At 37.6% G+C, this 24321-nt stretch overlaps 2 protein-coding genes across 2 annotated transcripts in view; one reads left to right on the forward strand and one right to left on the reverse strand.

Moving 5' to 3' along the window:
• The window catches only part of LOC122092341 (alanine--tRNA ligase), an 18447-nt gene extending 2824 nt beyond the window's left edge, over window positions 1-15623 (reverse strand). Inside the window, exons 1-5 of the mRNA XM_042662656.1 lie at window positions 15496-15623; window positions 1739-2149; window positions 1492-1638; window positions 1259-1371; window positions 399-491 (exon numbers count right to left, since the gene is read on the reverse strand). Of these exons, the coding sequence (XP_042518590.1) occupies window positions 399-491; window positions 1259-1371; window positions 1492-1638; window positions 1739-1825 (440 nt within the window). The 5' untranslated portion in view covers window positions 1826-2149; window positions 15496-15623. The remainder of the gene's footprint in view (window positions 1-398; window positions 492-1258; window positions 1372-1491; window positions 1639-1738; window positions 2150-15495) is intronic.
• Window positions 15624-16135: 512 nt separating this feature from the next.
• Window positions 16136-17773, forward strand: LOC122092342 (pentatricopeptide repeat-containing protein At5g48910-like). Its single transcript, XM_042662657.1, has one exon. It carries the CDS (start codon window positions 16136-16138, stop codon window positions 17771-17773), a length of 1638 nt encoding a protein of 545 aa, XP_042518591.1.
• The last annotated feature ends 6548 nt before the right edge of the window (window positions 17774-24321 follow it).

Consider the following 24321-nt stretch of genomic DNA (forward strand, 5'->3'; position numbering starts at 1 on the left):
GGGGGGGGGGGGGGTGGAGGGTGCCTTGTAAGCAAACTCCTATGGGGCTGAACTCACCACATGAGAAAAGGAGGCTTGTGCTGACCTTTCTTGAGTGGAAACTAAGCTACCACATGACAGATCTAAAGGCACCAGTAAAACCTTTGGTAGACAGGCCACTACAGTAGCACTGCCAGATATATATTGTATGGTGGGTCCTCGTAAATATTTTGGTGTCCTCCTAGAGAGACTATAGAAACAGTATAACTTCTGAAATAAAATATTTGTCTGATATAATTAGATCTACAAATAGAAAGAAGAGGTGATGCAACAAAACTTTCCTTTCCCTACTGATCTAATATAGCACTTGCCACATATTCCTCAAGAAAAAGAAATACAAATATAGAAAGATATAATACCCATCAGGGAAATGATTGGCTTTGCCTGGTCGTAAATGAACCCAACCAACATTTTGCACGCAGATATCCAACAAGTGTCCAGCTGAATGCAACCTGTATAAATAGAATAAGTAAATATATTTAACACAAAAGTACAAGGCAAGTGCTTAAGACAATAGCAAGGATCAGACCTACATATCAAAGTCACAACATGTCTCACAATTTAAGTCCGTTTGTCAAAAATACTCCGTAATTATTTTCAAGCCAGGAAAACACTAATCAAGTAACAAGACTTAAAAATATGATTAGAGTCCAAGCTCTCAGTAATTCCACAAAGAGGTGCAAACTAAGAAGCTTTATAAAACTACAAGATGACCAGCAAAACCTAGAGAATAGATAAAAGATAACAGAAAACCAGCCAAGTATTCATAAGTAGCCAAAGGAAAATTATACAGATGCAATAAAAAGGAAATGGGTAAAAGAAAACAGTAAACCAGCCTGGAATTCATAAATAGATAAAGAAATGGATAGTGTATTAATTAACGAATTATTGAGATTTCTCAACAATCTATCCATTTGTATGTGATTAAAGGTACTCTCAACAAGTTATTCATTTGCATGTGTTGAACATGAACTTATGGGAATGGACTTTCAACTTTTGTTCCATCAAAATAACTTGCAATTGAAAAGGGAAGTTTGTAAGGACTGGTAATAAACGTTCCTGTGTAAGCACAAGTTGTATGGGGTTATCTAAGGCAAGGTTATCTCGAGTCCTCAGTCAAGTCACAAGCCCATTGGTGTAAAATATAAACCAAGTCAAATTAATGGTAGGGATACAAAAATTGATTGCTGCGTACAATTTCAGTTAAGCAAATCGATACCTGGAATTGAGATTGCGTCGAGCTTCATCCACGTATAAACAAACCTCTTGCCCTTCACGCAATTCAGGGTCCCCATCCTCACCGGCGTTCTCAAAATACCCATAATGGAAAACCTAGTAAAGAAAAAAAATTCAACCCATAAATGCCCAACTGAAAAAAGGGGGAAGGGAGATGGGGATGGGAAGAAAACCAATTGAATCAGAAAGAAGAGAGAAATGAGAAACATGACTCACTAATCCATCTTTCAATCGAGTATCTTGGACAATGAACTTGGAATCGGAAGCAGCAAGGGTTATGAAACCGGTGTCTGATGGCTGACCACCACCTTGAGGATGGAAAATGGTAGAATCCAGGATCAGAGCACGCCGACCATCCTCACCCTGCAACATTGGAAATCAAACACTATCACATCATCTTGTTAAGCGTAGGAATGCTACCCTATTTCATTGAACAAGAAGAAGAAGAAGAGAAAGTGCTGACCTGAATGCAGGAGATAAGAGAAGCCTTTGATTGAAGTTTCCACATATCATCGAAGTAAGTGAGCTTCGTCGCTTTTATTGAATCCATGTTAGCTATAGAGCTTCTCCAAATCCTGCAAGACTGCAACTTTACTAGCACCTCTCTGGGAAGCCGTTTGCTGGTAAATCATAAAAATGGTGAAACCCCTATGAAGAAGAAGATGAATCCAAATTTGTTTTGGTTACTTTGCAGTTTCCGTTGACAAATGATGAGGCCTCCAATTTTGAATCAGGCCAAGGCAAGAAAGAGTAGCGAACTTGTGAATTCTAATTTTGGAACCGGTTCAGCCGACTGAAACGAACCAACTTTTTCTCGGTTTGGTTTTGATTTGGGTTTTTTTATAAACCGATAGAAAACCGAATTGGATCGAACCTACAGAAACCAAAAACCGATATAAATTCTATATAAACCGAAAACAATCTGATAATGGATTAGAAGATCCCATTAAGTTAACCCAATAAAAGATCAAATCGAATTAGGTCAAAAACCGTAATTGATCGAATCTAAATTATGTTAATGGTTTATCCTAAAATCAAATCAAATCAAACCAATTGATTGACACCTCAATGAAGACCTAGCACTGGTCACCCACCCATGTCGCATAAGGGATGAAAATTTCTAGGTGTATATATGACAATACACGCTAGAGGAAGGTGATATAACAATTTCAAAGGTTTATATCAAGGAAATTATCTAAGTAACTCATATCTCAAATTTCGGCTTCAAATTCAAGTGAAATGTCTATACATGGTGCTGAGGTGCCTAGACTTATGTTTGTCTCTCTACCCTCTTTGGAAATGATCTATACCCATACATTTCTCATTCTCACATGTGCTAACTTATAACAAGTGGGTGGCGTGCCGAATCCTCTTCCCAAATTTAGTTTTGGGAAAAAAATATGCTTCATCATCAATGTGTAATGTCTTTCTTATGTAAATTTTTTTAGGGAGAGGATTTTCTATATCTACTACATTTTCTACACTCTCATAAAGTGATATTTTATTCTTTTTTTAAGAGCAAAGATATTGAATAAAAAATTCATATGCGAGCACGTGTAAATTTATCTATTCTAAAAATATGGACCCCATGTGAATAATATCTTGGGAAAATTACGTGATTACCCACTATTGAATTTGCCTTTACATAAATAACCACATTATGTTTGGTTCAACCGATTTACACAAAATAAGTTTTCGTATTACAAATATACCCAGAATAGTGTTTGTCCTACGCCTTTTGTGGTATGCTTACTAGTGGTGACATCACCATCTTGATTATCACGGATATCTCCTACACTAAACCCACCGTCAAGAATATCCGACTTGTCCTTGACTATCTCGTCAGCTCTAATGAGCCCAGAGATTACCTCTTTGTTCATTATAGAGGCCATGGAATCCATCTTCCTGCTGCAAATCCAAAAATATTGAGTTACCAAGAGGAAGAAGTCTCTCTCTCTCTCTCTCTCTCTCTCTCTGGGCGAAAACCCACCCTAAACCCCAAGAATCGTTTGAAGGCACGAGGATCACTAACACCAATGTAAATCCAAAGGATCAGTAACCCCAACTACACAAAAACCTAGTAAAAAAAGAGCAAAGGGAAACTAAAGCAACTGAACAAAGATAAACAGAGATCCCCATATTGCCTCACACATCGCATCTCAGCATCCTTCAATTGACCGTTGCAAGCGTCGACCTTTATCGAGGTGTCAACCCCCAACCGCGAGCCATCTCGCCTCACCTGTCGCACCGTTCGCCCTCATCGCCTCAACTGCCATAAGCCTCTGCCTACGTCGGCCTCACCGCTGCCCCATTGCCTCATCCATCAAAGAAAGAGAACAAAAACGTTCATTGCAAAGGGTGGGGTGGGGTGTGTTGAAGGAAGAATAAGAAGAAGAAAACGAAGTGGCAAGTGGAGGTTCCTGTCCTGGGGTGGGGTGGGGTGGGGTGGGGTGGGGTGGGGTGTGTTGGGTTGCAGCACGGGGTGGAGGTGGGTGGTGCTGCAAGAAGAAGTAAAAGAGGAAGGGACAGGTGGTGTTGCAGGAGGAAGAGAGAAGAAGGGGCATGAGAAACAAGACGACTCCCCTTCGAGGAGAATATTTGCTGAAAATCGGATAATTTTGAGTCGATTGAAGAAGAGAACTAACACAAATCGAAAAAATTATAACCGATTGCAAAAGTGTATTCATCCAAATCGTAGGTATACAAAGGATGATGTATAGGAAAACACTATTCTGCAAAAACTTATTTTGTGTAAATCAGTTGAACCAAACATAAGGTGGTTATTTTTGTAAAGACAAACCCAACAATGGGTAATCACGTAATTTTCTTTGATATCTTTTTCGAGACAACTATTAGCATGATGTGCAAATTTTTCCCCATACTTGTTAGTAGCATGGGAAACTATATTCCTCCAATTTTTTTTTATACTCTCATCTATATATGTGTAGAATGTCGGAGAGTCTTCCTTGGTGTACGTTCTGGGACTTTCTTAACTTGATCTCCTTGTACAGGACAGAAACATCAATGGTTGATCAGTTTTCTGACGCAACAATATATGTATCCATGCACCTTTTATAGGCTAATCACCCAATAAGCTGTTTTTGCAAAGGCTACCTTCACAAAATCCACTAAAAAGAATAAAGGAAAAAAAAGAGAGATGCAGCTCTAACTATGGTGCATGGTGTTTAGTTAGAGATAAATTTGATTTGATCAAGATTTGTCAAGTATGGTAACTGAGAAAATCCAAAAATCTTCTGACAATTTTGTACTAATCCACCTGACCAACATGAACCTACTCAACTTTCAACCTTGATTAAGCTTCTAAATGCTCTCATGCATGCATGTGTAGTAGAAGACACTTTTTTGGGGGATAAATGTGTGATAAGGGACACTTGATTGTTTAGAGTCATGAATAATACCTTTTAATTTTTATTTAATTTTTATTTATTTTTTACTGATAAGAAGAAAAAGACTCTGTACAACTTAGGGCCTCTGAGCAAGAAGTTCCTAAATCAAGAAATATAATATGACCATTTTCTTACACGAAATCGATAGGGCCTTCCATGCCAGTTATCGGCAATACTATTACTTATTTGAAAAGTACAAGAAAAAACAACCAATAATTATGAGTCCTTACAAGAGCCCAATTAAGCCAGTCAACCAATAATCTAATATGGTCAAATCATTTAATGCATTTTTTTTTTTAATTATTAAAGTTTTAGATTCATCGAAAGATTCATATTGATAAGCTTATGAGGGCAATTCGATTATTTGTTGTGTTAGATTTGATGAGACTAAATTTTGTGGATAAGTTGATTCCAAGATCTCTTATTCACATGTTGTTTCAACACAAATAGATTTTGCCAAGTGACAAAACAAAGATTTGTAAAGAAAACTCTAGAAAATTGCACAGTAATGATCAGAATATATATCTTATACGTGCATGGACATACATAAAAGAGTATTTGATTGAGTTATAGTCTAAATTTTGAAAGACTAATATAAAGAATGCATTAACTATTCAATAATCAAAATGTCACACCATCATTTCATGTGGCATAATGAGATGAGCTGCCTTGATATGCATATCAATTATCAAGGTTATGATATTCAAATGAGTTTTTCTCTTATTAGTGGTATCATAAATTAATTCCCACTTACCAAAAAAAGTAATAATTTTTAATTAAATTTTATCAATAAATAAATCATTAAAAAATCCAAAAAACTCCAAAAATATGGAAAAAGTAGTATAATACACACAAAAAAAGATATAAACAAAAGAATGAGGTTGTATGAAAGAGAGAAAGGTAAAAAAGAAGAAAGGGAAAGTAAGAAAAGAAAGAAAAAGGGCTGCAATAGGTGTTTTTTCTCCATGGAAAATTAATTTACTTCTAAGCAGTTTTCGCACGTGGCTCAACCTCATTGTGTTGCTAGTAGATGACATGACTATCCCTACCTTTAAAGAGAACATGATTTAGATAAATCACCTATCAAATTTTAAAACCTAATTCAATCAAATACCCACAAGTACCCCCAAGTATTCCCATGCATCCCCAAATGTCTATGCACATCTATGATTCTAACCATTGTCATGCACTCTATAGCTCTACAATAGTTTTCATATGGCAAAGCCTTATTTTGCCACTTGGTAAACTGTAGTTATTTAAGCCCCCCAAGGTGGTCTTCTTATGTGGGCTATGCAAGATAGGGGCCTCTTGCCTATGCTGAGCATGTTTCAAAAAAAAAAAGAGACTATGCTGAACATGGGTAGCTTTTTTTTGTAGTGTACGAAATGATTTGTATTTTTTTTTTTTCAAAATACTTTTCATAATTACTTTGAGGAAGAGGATTCCCATGGTGCCAATGTGAGGAGGAATTTGCATGACACACTAAAAAAGTGCTTTAAAAAAAGGTATTATCTAATGGGGTCTACATTTTCAAAAGTAAAAAATAAAAGAAAATGTTAGAGAGAAACTACACACTAGCGGAGTAGCAATATTTTTTCCTTATTTTGAAAGGGTATTTTGAGCCTTCGTGTCAACAGAGGGTGTTAGTCATGTGACCATGCGACTAGAGAATGAGATTATAATGATCGGTGAAGAGAAACTGTTGAGGAAGGAAATTTTTTCCCAATTCATTTATGCATTGAGAATCTATTCTAAAGAATTGATTCTAAATTATGGTGAATCTAGCATCTCTGTCCTTTAGTGATATAATTTCTACAACTAAAGATAACAAAATATAATAATGGAAAAAATAAGTGGTGAAAAAAATGAGACCAGAAAAATTGAACTGAGTGAAACTGATCGAATCAAAATTGAGTGATCGAACTTTCTATTAATTTAGTTTTGGTTTTGATTTTCTACCAAAAAAAAAAAAAGGTTTGATTGAAAAAATCGTTAAAAGACCAAACCGGTTGGACCGATTGATAAGACTGACTAAAACCGATAAAAAAACCTGAGAATTCTGTATTTTGACTATATCTTATATAGCTTCAAACGGCTGGTTATCAACAAGTAGGAGGAACCCAATTTTTCTAAGTTCCCAATTAACCCACATGTGGGCATGGATTTAGTATTCAATACCAAGATCCCAATACAATACTGATCTGAATATGATACCCATCGATATAGGATCGATCTCTATCGAGACCCATATTGATCGGCTGATCTGATACCAATTACTAAAACCATGTGGGTTAAGTGTGTTGATGCGAATCTCATTTCCATAACACAGTAGATGTAGATATTATTCTCTCTTTCTTATCAACACTTCTCATCTCATAATCGAATTTCCTTTATAATGTCTGGAATCGTATCTCACAAAAAAAAAGTTCGAATTTGATATGGGCATATCGAAGAATACAAAATATTCCACTTGGAATGAAAAGACTGATTGATACTATATAATTTAGCTTTGGGGATGGGAGGTGGGGACCTTGCATAATTGCATCCTCCACCAAAGCCATTAAAGCTGATGAGTTGGTGCCCATTACCACAACATTGATACCCTATCTGTTTGTAAGCTTTCTCTATAAAAGAAAATACACAAAGCCCTTATTTCCTTCCAATATCCCCCCCCTCTCTCTCTCTCTCTCTCTCTCTCTCTCTCTCTCTAATTCCGAAGTTCTTAGGTTGGAAGAGAAGATGAAGCCACAGATCTTCCCAGGTGACAGTTCTGCGGTTCATGAGGCTGAGAAGACACTGGGAGAGAAACTGAAGAATGCTTATGATGCTGCCATTTTTTCTCTGGCAAGTAATGTATCTCAGGAGGGAAAGCTTGTCTCAATTTCTCAAGGAATTGAGAGACGAAGGGCTACTGAAGATCCCATTAGAACTATTATGTTCTTAGGGTCTTGGAATCACACATAGTCAAATTTGAAGCCTTATTGTATGGACTCATCTGGAGTGAGGAAAAAAAAAATGAACAACACAACAAAGGTTGTAAAAACAAAATCCATTTCTCAGGGCTTTCAAGCTTGAACAGAAAATATATGTTGTTGCCATCCCAGGAGATATTTGACTCCCAAGTTCTGTATACTATGTGGCTTGATTGCTTGATCAACGATAATAATTGTACTTGTAATAATGTTATTTTATTTGGGTTTTGGCTCTTCTTCTTCTTCTTCCTCTTCTCCTCCTTTCTTCTTTCTTTCATTGGTTAGTTTCTCTTATATTACATAATCCATTCTAAAGGTTTCTCCAGTTCTCTATAGCTGAAATTAAATTGTCTAGCTCTCCATAATGAATGAGATTGAGAGGAAGTTTACTTCAATGGGAAAAAGGAAAGTGAAAAAGAGAGGTTGTGTTTCACAAACTAGGCATAATAGAAAAATTACTGGTTACTGTACAGTCATCCTTAGGTTAACCCCTTTCCCCTTCATTTGATTTAATTTAATATTTGTTAGTTATGTATGGAAGTAAAATTGAATAATAATTTTCCATGGGTTGTAGTGTTTGTATTTATAGATGGACGAAATAGTATCCTCCCTCCTCCTCTTCAAAAAAAATATAAGTAGTGCTAAAGAATATCTTCTCCACAATCCATCGTCAAAAATAATCCAATCAAAATAATAAGAAGTAGATCTAACACGATTCCAAATAGAAAAACTTCAATCATTTTGATTTGTTTGAAAGGGGAAAAATAAAGGTAAAAAATTGCCTATAAATCTCAATGATAAAAAATTGACAATTAACACAAGAAGGAGCTATATAGAATACATGTAAAAAAAGATTTCTTTTTATGTATATAGAATTGTTCATTCAATTGAATTCAAATAAGTCGTATCTTATTCATACCAATAAATAGAGCTGAGGTTATAGTAGTCAAATTACATGTAGAAGAGGTATTTTCAACTTTGTAAATCAGGGGTGGAAGTATAATACTAATAGCACAAGACACCAATCAAACTTAGTCCAAAAACTTATAGATGATATCGGAGAGGGATAACTATGATGCCAGATTTAATCAAACATAAGGATTGAAATAAGAAAAACACAACTTACAAGATGGATTATATGTTTGGTAGAACTGATTGCATATCAAATTGTTAAATAACACCACTGAGAAGATATATATCTAATTGATTATACCATTACAAGAAAAATAAAACATGTATGGAATGACTACTGTTTTTACTAAGTTAAATAAAAATATTCAAGAAATGTTACACACAAGTGAATAATTTTGCATGAATGAAACTATATTGATTACCCTAATCAATAGCTAATAATATATAACAAGTACACTATATGTACTGACATGTGAACGTTGCTATATATTATAATCATATCTTAATGTGAAATTAATGCTATTTCGCGTATAAACTAAAATATAAGTAGAATCTGCTAAAGTGTATCAACTTTGATTATATTTCTTTTTGGTAGATATTGACTATGATTATATTAAATTAACATCCACTGAAAATCTGAATACATTAGCCTACATTAAACAACATCTAAGGTAAATTAGATGTGTAATAGAATTCAAAATTTTAAATAATTTTAGTTTCGGAAATAGAATTCAATTTTTTAAATAATTTTACTGTGAAGAAACCATGGGAGAAGTCGTCCCCAATATTGGACTAGCCCTCCTAAAATTATGAATCCTTATTAGTATCTAAAAAAGATAAGACTCGAGCCGGATCTGTGGGCCCAAACGTGGGCCGACACCAAAGATCCTAAACTATGAGTCCCAAAAATCTTTACTCCAAAGAAAAATGAAGCAAAAAAGGAGACATGAGAATGAAGTTGCGAAGCCGAAATCGGGGTTTTGTGAGCTCCGATTTTCGTGGGCAACTGCTATCGTGATATTGATGAAGGTTTTCCGCATGGTCGCCAGTGGCCCTCCTCCGGTGGCCTTTGAGCTGGTCGAAGGTTCAGGAACCCATGGAAATGGTAATGGACATTCATGGGCTGGTTTATTCCCAGGCAATAGGATGTTCTTGGGAGATGATGCTCTTCCTTTCATTGCACCAAAGACCATCGACGATAAGAAGCTCGCTTGTTGCAGTAATGAAGATCTGAATGAGGAGAAAAACCGATGGGAGGCAGCGTTGGTAGGCTATGTTTTTGGGCCAAAACCGTCCTCCATCAATTTCTCCTCGTGCAATTAGTATTGGCAACAGATTGTCTTGTCTTTATGATTTGAATCATGGGTGTGTCATAGCCCATGTGGAGGTGGAGAAAAATGGTCGGGCTCAGGATATTAGTCCGGATCGGGGTTACCCATTGCAAAAACCCAACTATACCCCTTCTAAATGATTAATATCGGGCGTGGAATTCCAGGGGTCTCAATGACCTTGGTAAGCGTAGAGATGTAATGGAGTGGGCATTAAACAATCAATTTGGTATTTTTGGTCTTATTGAGACTAGGGTAAAGCCAGGTAATATTGATTTAGTTTCGAGGCTCTTTAATGCTAAGTGGAGACTTATCTCCAACCATTCGACATCTGGTGCAGCAAGGATTTGGTTGCTTTGGGATGAAGATCAGGTTATGCTTCAGTCGATCAATATTTCATTTCAAATTATCCATGCTCTGGTGACTTTGAAATGTAATCAACAGGTCTTTCATGTTTTGATGGTGTATGGAGAGAATTTTGCTCCAAACAAGGAAGCTTTATGGCATGATCTTCGTTAGTTGAGCTCCTCTTTGTCACATCCTTGGATTGTCCTTGGCCAGGGGAAAAACAAGGTGGTAGACCAATTACTTTATGGGTTACCCAACCGTTAGCGGATTGCTTATCTGATTCTAGTCTTAGTGACCTTAAGTGGACTGGGAATCTCTTCACCTGGTGTAACAAAGTTTTTGGGTCCGATCGGATTGAGTGTAAAATTGATCATGTTTTGATGGATCAGAATTGGATGGACGCTTTTCCTAATTCCCATGCGCATTTTCATAATCACGATGTTTCTGACCACTCTCCGATGGTTGTGACGATGGGGAGCACTCCTAAAAGGCGTGGTCGGAAATTCTATTTTTACAATCACTAGATTGATCATGATGAGTTCCTTCCCTTAGTTCGAGGTGTGTGGAGTCAGCCAGTAGATGGAAACCCCATGTTCATTATCCTCTCCAACCTCAAAGCTCTAAAGGGCGTTCTTAAATATTGGAGTAGGAGAGTGTTCCATCCCCCGGATAAAAAAATTGCAGAGACAACTAAGGAGGTTTAGACCTTACAAACCATGCTTGGTTCTGGTTTAATTGATGAGGGATTGGGTTCTCGTGAGCAGGTTGCAGTTCAACATCTTCAACGCTTGATGAATGCTCGTGAATCCGAGCTCTATCAAAAAGCTCGCATAAGATTCCTGCAGGATGGGGATGGTAATATTGAATTTTCTCATCGCTCATTGATGACTAGAAGAGCCCGAAATAAGATCTCTTCGATCCAATCTTCTACTAGGGATTGGATTTCTGATGATGATGCAATTCAAGAGGAAGCTGCAAAGTATTTTGCTGACGCTTACATAAGCTCTCCCCAAATTGTTTGTGACTCCTTTGAGCTCCCTATCGATAGATCTTTATCTTGGGTGGATTTTACGATGGAAGATGTCAAAAACGTTGTTTTTGCTATGGATAATGATAGCTCGCTAGGCACTGATGGTTTTGGTGCTTACTTCTACAAGTGCACTTGGGACATTACCGATCTAGATGTTTGCAAGGCCATCCTTGATTTTTTTCGAAACCCAAGACTTCCAAAGCAGGTAAAACTCTCCAGATTGACTCTAATTCCTAAGGGTGATACCCAAAACTCTTTCAATGATTTTAGACCCATTGCTGTTAGTTCTTTAATTTACCGATTTATTGCTAAGCTAATTACTAATAGGATCAAATTAGTCTTGCATAAATTGGTGGGCTTGAATCAATCTGCTTTCATAGAAGGGCATTAGATTTATGATAATGTGATTCTATGTCAAGAGATCCTGCATGATTATCATCGTCATAAGGGGATGCATCGCTTTACTGCTAAATTGGATCTTCGTAAGGCTTACGACTCAGTGCAATGGAGTTACTTGTTTACTCTCCTTCGTTTAGAGTTTCCTCCTACTTTTTATAAACTGGATCGTGTAGTGCATTACTCAGCCTGGATAAATGGTTTTCCTCAATGGTGCTCAGTCTTCCAGATTCTCTGCCAACAGGGGATTGAGGCAGGGATGCCCTCTGTCCCCTTTCTTATTTAATATTGTATTACAGAATTTTTATGATTCTCTTACAATGGCAGCTCGAGGGGGTACATTTAAATACCACCAATTCTGTGAGAAATCTTAGATCACCTCTTTGTGTTTTGCTGATGTGTTTGTTTTTGGGAAAGCCTCTGAAGCAAATGCTACTTGCATGTACCAAATTTTTGGTAGATTTTCTTTGATATCCGGTCTTTCCATAAACAAGGGAAAATCGAATATTTTTTTCACAAATTGTTCTGATATTTCTCAAGCTCAGATTTGCAGTATTACAGGAATTGAGCCTAGGCATGTTCCAATTAAATATTTGTGGGTTCCTCTTCGTTCTCGGTCTCTGCGGTCTCATGAGTTTATTGGCTTGATTACAAAGGTTGAATCTCGATTGTCATCCTAGAAAGCAAAAGCCCTCTCTTATGCTGTTGTTTGACCCTCATTAAATCTGTGATTATGGGCATTATTTGCTTATTGGCTCAACATGTTTTGTATTCCTCAAACCACTCTTCACCAATTGGAGCAAATGATGGCTAAGTTCCTTTGGTGGAGCAATGCTAAAACAAGGTCCTATAAGGTGGCCTGGAGCTCAGTGTGTACGCCCAAAAGAGAAGGGGGATTGGGTCTACGTCGTCTTGCCGATTGGAACATGGTTGCGCTCATGAGACATGTTTGGAGTATAGCCTCAAAATCTACAATTTGTTGGAATCAGTTTGTGTAGAGTAGGTGGTTGAGATCTCTCACTATTTGATCTCTGCCAACTCCCACTCACTGCTCCAGCACGTTTAAGGCTATTCTCCTATCTCGTGATTATGCTATGAAATGTGCTAGGAGCTTGATTTCTAATGGGAGTGATACTCTTCTATGGTATGATCTATGGCTCCCTGATGGCCCTCTTTACACTAGTAGCACCTTGATTGTGGAAGCATTGGGGCGGTGACGCGATACCGATAAGGTGGCTGAGTTGTTATTGGATAGTGGTGAGTGGGATTCTAACACTACTGATTCTACTATTTGTAGGAGGTGGTCAGAGGTACACCACCATCAGGCTTCATCCCAGGTTATCGCAGGACAACATCGTCTAGACTCCCACTCCTTTAGGCCAGTTCACGCTCAAGTCGGCTTGGGAAGTGGTCCGACCTCGGCACGATATGGTTAGTTGGCACTTTTTGATCTGGTTTGGATGTGCTCAACCCCGCTTCTCTTTCATCACATGGTTGGCCATTCAGCGTCGACTTTCTACCAAGGATAAAATTGCATCTTGGGGTGTATCTATTGACTCCACATGCATTCTCTGCAAGGATTCAATTGAGGATCTTAATGACCTTTTTTTCAACTGTTCTTATACTTCTGTGTTATGGTGCAGAATCTTAGACATGTGTGGCTTCAAATGGAATAATTTATCCTCTTAGAACGATGAGGTGGAGTGGTTGTGTTAGCATTGCAAAGGGAGTTCTATGATTTCCTTTGTTCGGAGTTTTGTTATTGGATAGTGGTGAGTGGGATTCTAACACTATTGATTCTACTATTTGTAGGAGGTGGTCAGAGGTCACCGCCACCAGGCTTCATGTCACATGACAACATCATCTGGACTTCCACTCCTTCAGGCCAGTTCACGCTCAAGTCGGCTTGGGAAGTGGTCTGACCTCGACACGATATGGTTGGTTGGCACTTTTTGGTCTGGTTTGGATGTGCTCAACCCCACTTCTCTTTCATCACCTGGTTGGCCATTCAGCGTCGACTTTCTACCAAGGATAGAATTGCATCTTCAAGTGTATCTGTTGACTCCACATGCATTCTTTGCAAGCAATTGAGGATCTTGATCACCTTTTTTTTAACTGTTCTTATACTTCTGTGTTGTGGCGCAGAGGACATGTGTGGCTTCAAACAGAATAATTTATCCTCTTGGAACGATGAGGTGGAGTGGTTGTGTTAGCATTGCAAAGGGAGTTCTATGATTTCCTTTGTTCGGCATTTTTGTTTTCAGGCCACAGTGTATCGGATTTGGTCTAAAAGGAATAGTAGGGTCTTTGGGAAACAAGAGACTGATTTGGATGGATTACTCCACCATATTATTTCTGATACCCAGGGTTGATTTTCCCATCTTCAAAGTAGCACTACTAATTCCTCCCTCCACAAGGATTTTTTCCATAGATGGAAAATTAAATTAAATTTTTCTCCTCTGAAGATAAAACTCTTTTCATAGCCTTGCCCTCCCTCTTCTTGGGCCGCTGTGAATTACAGTGATTCTATTAGAAATGGAATGGATGATTATGGAGTTTTGGCTCATGATGCTAGTGGATTTCCCCTCTTTGCCTTAGCAGGTGCTATAGAGTGTAACAATATTCTCTATATGGAGCTCCTTGCCACCAAGAAGGGGCTTGTGCCGATTTCTTGGCAAGTTTTCTTTGTGCCCCTCAGGAGATTGATCTTCTCCCAGGTGACCTTCCGACAACCCTGAACGTTTTGATTCTAGATGATGTGATAGGAAAGGTGTATCCTTGGCTGTAATTTTTTTCCTATTCATTAATTAATTATATTTCTCCTCGTCACAAAAATAAATAAATAAACAAAAAGGAGACTTGGTCTCTGGCCCATGGGCCCACTCGAACTCAAAACCCAACAGTTCCTGGAGACAAAAGATTTGTGCCAAAAGGCCCAAATATCGGGCGAGATCCAGCCCTTACGTTAACAGGGACAACACACTGGGACCCTCAGATATAGAGTGAGATCCAGAATCGAAAACGGGCAAAAAAACATTGTTCGGTATGGACATGTTTTAAACGGATCAAAACGTGAATGGGACAGACAAAAATACGGTAAAAACGGGAAAAAAAATAAAAAAACAAATAATACTTTTTAAACGTTTATATTTAAATAATACAATGTCAAAAAAAAGGCAATATATAGATATAAATTCGCATAATAATTCTCTAAATACCTAGATAACAATCAAAACAAAGATAGATAATATTCATTTGAAGTTTTAAATGCGTATCCATTTTTAATATCCATTTTTTTACTATCAAAAAAACAGATACGTGTTTAAAATGCGTTTAAAACTTCAAAATAGCCCCGTTCCCCTTTTTTACCGATTTTCTATGAAAATTCGGCAAACAGCGTTTAAAACAGCAAAAAACGGGACGGCGTTTTAAACGCGTTTTAAACGCGAATTAACTAACAAAGATCTCAACCGTCCAAATCAGGGAACCATCACATTCGGAAGCCCTAGGGCTTCATTGAACACAGCGGCAGCGGCGGCATCTCTTTGGAGGAACCGTTGCTTGATAACATTCACTGTAACACCATTATTCTTTCATCTTGTAGGTTGGTCAATAGGGCTTAGGGCTTATACATAAGATCTATTGGGTGTTTATGATTGCTCCTTCCTCTCAGCAACTATTACTCTACTTTCACAGAATAAGAATCAGAATAAAATAACACAGAAATGATTTTGTATAGTTAAATAGCGACTACTTGCAAAAGGAAAAGAAGGAAAGAAAAACATTAGCTGCAGTGGATGATCTAGATTCGGACTTAAGGGCCTCACCTTCTTCACCCAATAAGAAATTGAAAACCGTTTCCACGATCTTCAAGTTAGGGCAATGAGGACCCTCTCTCCGCCATTTGAGGGCTTTCAGGTAGCGATTTCCGGTAAGTTGCGGGGCTGCGGCTAGGGTGGATGGCGGAGGGCAGCGGGCGGAGGGCAGAGGGCAGAGGGCGGAGCTAATTTAGGACAGGAGATTTGGAGAGCGTTATGGACGGTAGAGGAGCGCAAGAGCTTCAGTGTTTTGAGATTTGAATTGTGTTATTATCGACTTAAATGTGAAGAGACAAACGGTAAAGAAACATCGACGGCTGGTATCGCGAGAATGGCTTCCAATCGGAGCATCCATATTCAACCGTAAGGAGTTCACACAGATCGCTTACTTGGGAATTTTGTACAACCACTAGCCAAGGACCAAGGTAGGTTGTTAGAATGCTTTCCCAAGTGCTTGCCGGGGAGTAGTACTTGCTTATGCAGATCCTTGATCAATGAGAATATGAGATCGATCGTTTCTTAAGTTGCACTTTCTAACAGCTAATGGCGGCTGCCAATGTCTTGCATCTCTACTTCTTTATGTTCTCTTCAGCGGAAGCTCAAAAATTCAAACCAGAAAATAATCTCTCTACTCCAATCCTGTACATCCATGAAGGATTTCAAGCCAATCCACGCTCACATCCTCCGCTCCGGTCAAATTATGGATTCTTTTGTTGCTTCCAAGATGTTGGAATTCTGTGCTGTATCTGGGCGGAACATCGATTATGCTCTTCATATGTTCAATTACATCGATTCACGCGATGCTTATATGTGGACAACCATGATCAGAGGCTTCGTTCAGGTCCGAATGCCAGAGAAGGCAATCGAGTTCTATTATCTGATGAGATCACAAGGGTTTGAACCCAATAAGTTCACCTTTCTTTTTGTCCTCAAAGCATATTCTTTAATACCCAATTCCCAGGAAGCCATAATCCTTTATGGGAAGCTGCTGAAACTTGGGTTTTACTTCGATGAATTTATTCGTAACGCTCTGATCCATGTGTACTTGAAATGTGGAGACATCATGGCTGCACGTCTTCTGTTTGACGAAATTCCCACCGATAATGTGGTTATTTGGAATACAATGATATCGGGGTGTTTTAACTATGGTGATACTGAGAGTGCACAGAAGCTGTTTGATGAAATGCCCAACAGAAATGTTGCCTCATGGAATGCTGTCATCTCTGGGTATTCTAAGTGTGGCCACATTGATGTTGCGAGATCGGTATTTGATGTTATGCCTGAGAAAGACTTAGTTTCATGGAGTGTGATGATTTCAAGCTATGTCCAGAGCAGAAGGGCTGGTGAGGCCTTGAACCTCTTCAAAGAAATGCAACTTTCTGGGATTCAGCCTGATGGTGTTACTATGGCAAGCGTTCTCTCCGCTTGTGCTCAAGTTGGGGCACTGGACATGGGTAGATGGATCCATGCCTATGTGGCCAAGAACAAACTAAGACATGATGTTTTCTTGGGCACTTCCCTTGTAGACATGTATGCCAAGTCTGGATGCATTGACACGGCCCTTCAAGTCTTTAACAGTATGCCCCAAAGGAATGTGTGTTCTTGGAATGCAATGTTAGGTGGGCTTGCCATGCACGGCCGTGGAGCTGATACACTAGCACTCTTCAGAGAAATGGAATCATCTGGTCTGGCTCCTAATGATGTGACCTTTGTTGGTGTTCTATCTGCCTGTAATCATATAGGTTCAGTAGATGAAGGCCGTAGGCAATTTGATCGAATGGAGAACGAGTTCAACATCAAACCAAAGATTGAACACTATGGCTGTATGGTAGATATTCTTGGACGATCAGGTCTCATCGATGAAGCTAAAACTCTAATAAAAAACATGCCAGTGGAGCCTAATGTAGTAGTGTGGGGGGCTTTGCTTACTGCGTTCAAAATTCAAGGTGACACTGATGTGGGTGAGGAGGTGATGAGAGGTCTTAAGAAGATGGCACCGGGAGATGGAGGATGCTACGTGCTCTTATCAAACATATATGCTGCTGGAAACCAGTGGGGTGAAGTTGAGAAGATGAGGAAAATGATGAGGAATATGGGAACTAAGGGGAAGGTACCTGGGTGCAGCTCTATTGAGGTCAGTAGTGTTGTTCATGAGTTCTTTGTGAATGACAAGTCACACCCTCAATGCAGAGAGGTTTATGAGCTTATAAGTAGGATAAGCAAGCCCCTAGAAGTTGAGGGATATGTGCCCAATCCCTCTTTGGTCTTGTATAATATAGATGAATAGCTTCTTTAACCAATCAAAATAACCAATGGATCGCTTGTATTTATCCTTCTATGTATTTTAATTGATGCAACAGATATCACCTGAAAATTGAACTCTGGGTACCTGGGTATGTGAGGAAATATGGGTTTGTATCACCTTCTTGAAATACACCTTTGGGCTTCAGCTTACCCACCAAAAATGTTCAGATAAGGGCCTTGTTTTGCTAAACCTGCTAAGATATAATTTGGGCCTGGACGACCTTCATACTGGCCCATCTTAGATCAAAAATTTTCTCGGGCAGTCCCACCCAGTCTGAGGATGAGTTTGGGCTGGTTTGAGCTTAGGTTGGCCCATCTCGTGTTCTTATGCCTGAAGAAGGATTATCACCTGCAGTACATTCCCAAAGAAAAGAGGGGGGGTGGGGGGTTGAAGAGAGTTTCTCACCACCAAGGATTACATTATTGTCCCTATGATTAGATTTCTAGAGGGTCAGTTTCATCATCAAACTTTGAACCCCTATTGTACGTAATTAAAAGTATCCTATCCCAGTCCAATACAATGCACATATGTTCTGGCTTAAGAGATTCTCTCTTCAACGCGTGGGTGATGGCAAAGTTTGTCTTTGTAGCATTCTCATGGTATGGGTAGTTTTTCTTTGCATTCTTGAGTTTGACTTTTTTTTTTTTTTTGGGGGTGGGGGGGGGAGGGGTTGAGCTACAACTAAAATTTCGCGGTGCAGCAAATCAGTTGCATTTATCTCCAAGATACATTATTTTAGCCATATCTGTTTTTTTCTTTTTTACTGTAAATAAAAAATAACTATTTATTTTTTAGCCATAGTGTTTGATAGAATAATTATTTGCACCCCACCCCAAAAAAAATCATTTTATTTTCAATATTGTTACAAACCTTAGTGAGTAAGAATCTTGTTGATGGTAAGTTGGGACTTGGAACTTGGAAGTCCCTCCTACTAAGATAGTTTTTCACCATGTCACTGAAGTAATGTGGACATGTTATTCATATCATAACCTAATAATGCGATAAATTATTAAAATTCAGACCAATTGAGTGCTATGAAAATTGTTTTAAAAACATTGATTTTCTATTTTGGAATTTAGACTGCTTGAAGAGCAACCACTGACGAGATATATCTGTTACTTTAATTTCTATATGTTGCTCTTTTTTACCCATAAGGCTAAATTTGGCTGTCGAGAAGTGAATAAAAAAAAAAATCATTCTTTTTTAATTTGAGAAGAGAGAGACACAAAAATAGGGTGTGAATCGGTCAGGTCGGGCCTAATCGGGTTTGATCACTTGGAAACCTTGCACCGTGAATGCTCGTTTAAGTAAATGGGTCTAGCTTTGGAGGCATGGTACAATTTATAATCAAGCCAGTTGGTATCGAGCTTTGATCGGGCTATCTTAAACGGGGCTTAACTGTGCTACGGACCTACCTATTTAAGTCTAAACAAGTTCAAACGGGCTCTAAACGTGCTTACATGAAAATTCTTTTCTTAAGTGGGTTGAAGGCCGAGAAATGTTCTATTTGAACATTAAATCACTAAAGTTTTATATAAAAAATCATCATAGTAGAAGGTGGTGCAAATCTTTAAGAAATAAGAGAAATCATATGAGATTATGGTTGTTCTATAATTAAGGGGGTCGGGCTCGATCGCGCTACAACAAGTCGGCTCAAGTCAGACATATAGTCAGTCGGTTTAGTCAGCCGCTGCCTACACCATGAACGCCCATTTATAAATGTGTCGTCCTAGATCGGACTATTAATATGCCGGGTTCGGTCAGCCTGCTAGTGCCGGCTCGGAATTGACACCCCTACACATAAATCAATCATTCCATCATGATGAAAACAAAAATCATATAATACGCATGCAATATGAATACTCACATTAATATTTTGTAATCACATTCTGAAAATATCCAATGTTACAACCTTATGAATAGAAAGTCTAATTATAATTATGTCCCTAATTACAAACACTTTGGCACAACCTTAAAACAAAACTCCTTAGGGCCTTACTTTATCTTTATATATATATATATATATATATAGTACAAATTTATTTAATTTAAACACTTCAAGTTAGGTTTGATGGATGCATATATTCATCCATTAAAAACATTTCCCTTTGGATGGAAATAATAATTACATTCGAAATATGAAGGGCATGCATTCGGCTCCATATCAACTGATAAGTGAGTCTAGTCTTGGGCAGATAACTAATAACAGGTTAAGTTAGTAGAAGAAGATTGTGATATCAGTACCCAAAACCCAATCAGGAACAATCATACATGTTGTGTTGCTTACTTGCCTTAAGTTTGCCTTTAGTCACCAAAAGGCTAAAAAGAACTTCCATATAAAAGGTTCCATACGTAATGGATTCGATTAACATGAAAGAAATGAGTGCGACGGTACAAGCCCAATAAAAGGGATGCACCCATTCAATGCATCACACATATCGCTGTCTCTCTCTCTCTCTCTCTAGATCTCTACAACACCTCCCTCCACCCCCACCCCCACCCCCACTCTCTCCCTCTAAGTAAAAAGCAAGCTAGCCCAAGCAAAATGAAGTAAAATTGCAGGTTACCCAAGTCATCTCATCTACTCTTGCAAGTAGAAATAAAGAAAGAAAGGAGAGAGAAAGGAAATGAAAGAAAAGGGTTATTGTTTGTCACTTTGTGTCATTTTATGCTCATCTTTCTTCTTCTTAACCCATCCACTTCTTTGTGTCCAAAAGGCTGTCTCCATTATGCTCCGTGCAGCAAACGTACACATAAACTCCCCCTCTCCCCTCCCCCCTCTCCCCTCTCCTTTCCCTCCTCCCCTTTATTCAAAGTGTTTCTTTCTTTGTGTTTCCTCTATTGTCTACTTTGTCATTAACTGCACATGCTAATGGGCCTTTATTTCATAATAGTAGAGTATCTAAGTTCATATATATTAGTCAGAAGCTTACTTCACAAGGCAATATTGAAAAGTGGGTGGCACTAGATGGTTGGTTCAAGAGTCCAGACAATAGTATTTTGAGATTTGGATAAGGACTTCCATGGATGTTGCAGTAAGCCACAATCACAAGACTCATGATGTGGCTAACCATCTATCACAGAATTATATTGATACATGCTAGCTAGCTAGCTAGCTCTCAATTACTTCCCAATGGCTTTTGTACCTTCCATCTCAAGTGGGTAATGGGGGGCACCATAATTTGAGTAGGGAATCAAACGTGCTAGAGAAGGAAAGAAACAAGAAGTAGTAGTTCATGTAACTTTCTCATGCATTACTAAAAATTTCCTGGAAAAGGAACAATGGTGTCTCAACTCAGCCACTACCACTATACCTTTTGCTTAGAATCATTGAAGTAGTGAGTCTGAGGGTCCCAAATAAATCTTCTGATTATTGCTCCGGTCGGGACTCAAGAGCAATCCACCATCAAAGTCTTCCTCCATTAAATCGTATCTTCTCCGCCGATCAGAGAAAATTTCCCGTAATTTAATTCTGAAAAATAAAAATTAACACTAAACAAAAAAGGGTTTAAAAGGGATGCGGCGAGGCATCAACTTATATAAAGATGATATCTTTTAAAGACATTGATAGTGACATCAAATAGTATTGGTAAGATATATTCCTTATAATATAATTTCAAGGAATAACTATAGGGCAAGAGTTTCTCACACCACTCATAGCATGTGGGCGGGGGGAACTCACGCTACACCAATCATAGCATGAAAAACAGTTTCATCAATAGGAGACTCGTACAATTTAGAAGAGAAGAAAATGTCAATACAGAAACCAAATGGTTATAGTATAAGAGGGTATGAGAAGGTATCCTCACACAATGTATGACGTAGTGGAAAATACAAAAATGTCCCAAAGAGATCTTATATAGTTAGATCACTTTGAAGGGGAAAAACTTAAAAACAAATAACTAAGGTAAAAACATAAACACAACAAGAAACTAGAAAAAAACCCTAATTTTTGCAGTCAAACTTCATTGGCTCCGTCGAAGGCCTAAATGGATGAATTGGGGTTACAGCTCCCATGACGCTAACTGAGACAAAAGATATGGTTTCAGCTATATTATTAAAAACGTTGAAAATTTGAGAAAAATCTGTCAGTATATTTGGTCGGACCGTATGGTTCTCTTCCGGTCCAACCTCTCTAGGAACTCCTCCGTGACCTCCTTTATATTAATCTATGTGAATATCTTTTTCCCATAACTTTAATACTAATGGAATTGTTGAATGATATTTTATATTGTTTTCCATCCTATGATACTTACTTTCAAAACTGAGATTTTGTGAACCACAAGAAGTGCTACCACGGGGAAATTGAAGTTTCTTTATATTCTTATTATGTTGTTGGGGAGTGAAGAAAAACCAGAGGAACATATGCCTTAAAAGTGCTCTTATTGTTTCTTGACAATTTCCCACTAGTTTCAGTAGTTTTGAGAGAGATAGTGAAGTATGCAGCGAGCTGTGGTCGAATAATTAGATATCATGATGTCCAACCAGATACGGCCAAATCTCGTCCGTGATGTGTAAAGAATAATTTGTACCATTAGTGTAAAAGGAAATTGAGTCACATTTTTAGTTGAGATGTACCTTCAGAAACCCTCATGCATATTATGTACCTTTAAGAATCTTTGATGCTATTTAGACTCTTCTGAGTCTATCTTAAAATATAGTAATAGTAGGTTAGTAGTTAGTAATAAGTATGATATAGTGACCCTTTTATTGGTCCCTTACAGATTTCTTGTTTGGCCCAACGCGCATCTTACACCCTTATAAATAATAATAATAATAATAATAATAATAATAAATAAATAATAAAAAAACTGCCTAACCCATTTTCTGACTTTCCAAATGTAAGTACTTCTTATCATATAGCGAAAGATTAGGGATAGGGCAATGTACCAGGAGAATCTTTGTATAGACACTCTTTATTTGTCATTTGGAGGGACAAATTTGACAGTTACATATGTAATCTTAGTCACATGCCAAATTTTAGATTCATAATCAATATGTCACACCTAATGCCATACCCTTTTTGAATATCCATTCATTCTAATATAGTCTCGTGATATTTCTTGATAATCTTAGATTTTTTTTGTCAACTCTTTAATTAGTTTACCATTTGATAAAAATTGGATTGGTCTAAAATTTAACATATATATAAAGAAACTTGGGGCCGGGTCTACAAAGTACCAACCCAAAAAGCTTAAGCGGCTCCCCGTAAAACTAAGAGCGGTCATGCACCAACTTCATCCCCCTTATTATATATGTCACACAAACACAATGAAGCAATAATGAGCCTAACTGTTTAATTTATGAAAAAAAAATCTCTCTTTTTAGAAAAATAAAATAAAAACAAAGAAAACATATATTTAATAAGGAGAGAGAAGAAGAGGCCACATTTAAAATAATAACAATAATAATAATAATAATAATAATAATAATAATAATAATAATAAGAATAATAATAAAATGAAGTTGAAGAAGTAAACATTTTCATTATGTACTTCATTTTCCCAATTTTATTTTTAAGAGAACCTCATTCTTAACTTATTCATTTTCCCAATATTATTTTTAGGAGAACCTCATTCTTAACTTATAGATCAGGTGTTCCACAGTTGAGCCATCTTTCACTTATAGATAGAGGATTACAATGGTAGTCATCAACCATTATACATAGCTATGATCTTTTTCCTTTTCGTTTTTGGGGGGACCTTGAGGAGTAGGAATCAAACTTTATAAGAAGCTTTGGGCTGAGATTTTGTAAACAAGAGATTCGATAAGGATTTAAGTATAAGAAATAATTCAATTCGATCACCAATCTGCAAGATATAGATTCTGATCTGACATCGATGTATCAGTTCTGAATAGAAATCCCTATCCAACTAAAATTAAAGTGGATAATTTATCCAACCAGAGTAAAATGAGAGTATGATATGTCTTGTCTTCTAATTTTTATAAGTAATAAAATATGCCTTTGAGACAAGATGTATTGCCAAAAAAAAAAAAAAAAAAAAAGTTGTATAATATCTTGAGATTAGCACACATAACTTGACACAAGGGGCCCATACTCCATAGCATGAGAGAATCCAAGCACCTTGGAAAATGGTATGAGAGATAAAAAGATTAAAAAATTAAAAGGACTTGGGTTCTTATACCATGCCGGAGAATCCCAATTCAATACTTTAAGGCATTAGGTGAAGACAACTCCTTAAGTATATGAAAGGACCAAGAACTCGAACAAACCTATGTAAGTACATAATTCTATAATTCCCAACAATAAGTGGGTTTAATCGAATCGACTCAATTGTTTTCAAGGCAATCAAGTGAATCAAATGATTATTTTAAATCATGATAGACAAATGTATTTAATTATTTTAGTTGACGTGCAACATGCTTATCGTTCTGGATTGAAGTACAAGTATTGTATTAGTCATATCGATATTATTGGAGACTGATATGTATCAATATAAATCCGTAGTAGCGACTTTTTATTTCTCCCTAATTTCACCCAATACTAGACCAATTCAATCTGATGACAG

This window comes from Macadamia integrifolia, chromosome 10, assembly GCF_013358625.1.
Source record: "Macadamia integrifolia cultivar HAES 741 chromosome 10, SCU_Mint_v3, whole genome shotgun sequence".
Taxonomy (NCBI): Eukaryota; Viridiplantae; Streptophyta; class Magnoliopsida; order Proteales; family Proteaceae; genus Macadamia; species Macadamia integrifolia.

Excerpts from the sequence above, each read along its gene's own strand:
- LOC122092342 (XM_042662657.1), top strand. The coding sequence starts at position 16,136 with ATGAAGGATTTCAAGCCAATCCACGCTCACATCCTCCGCTCCGGTCAA.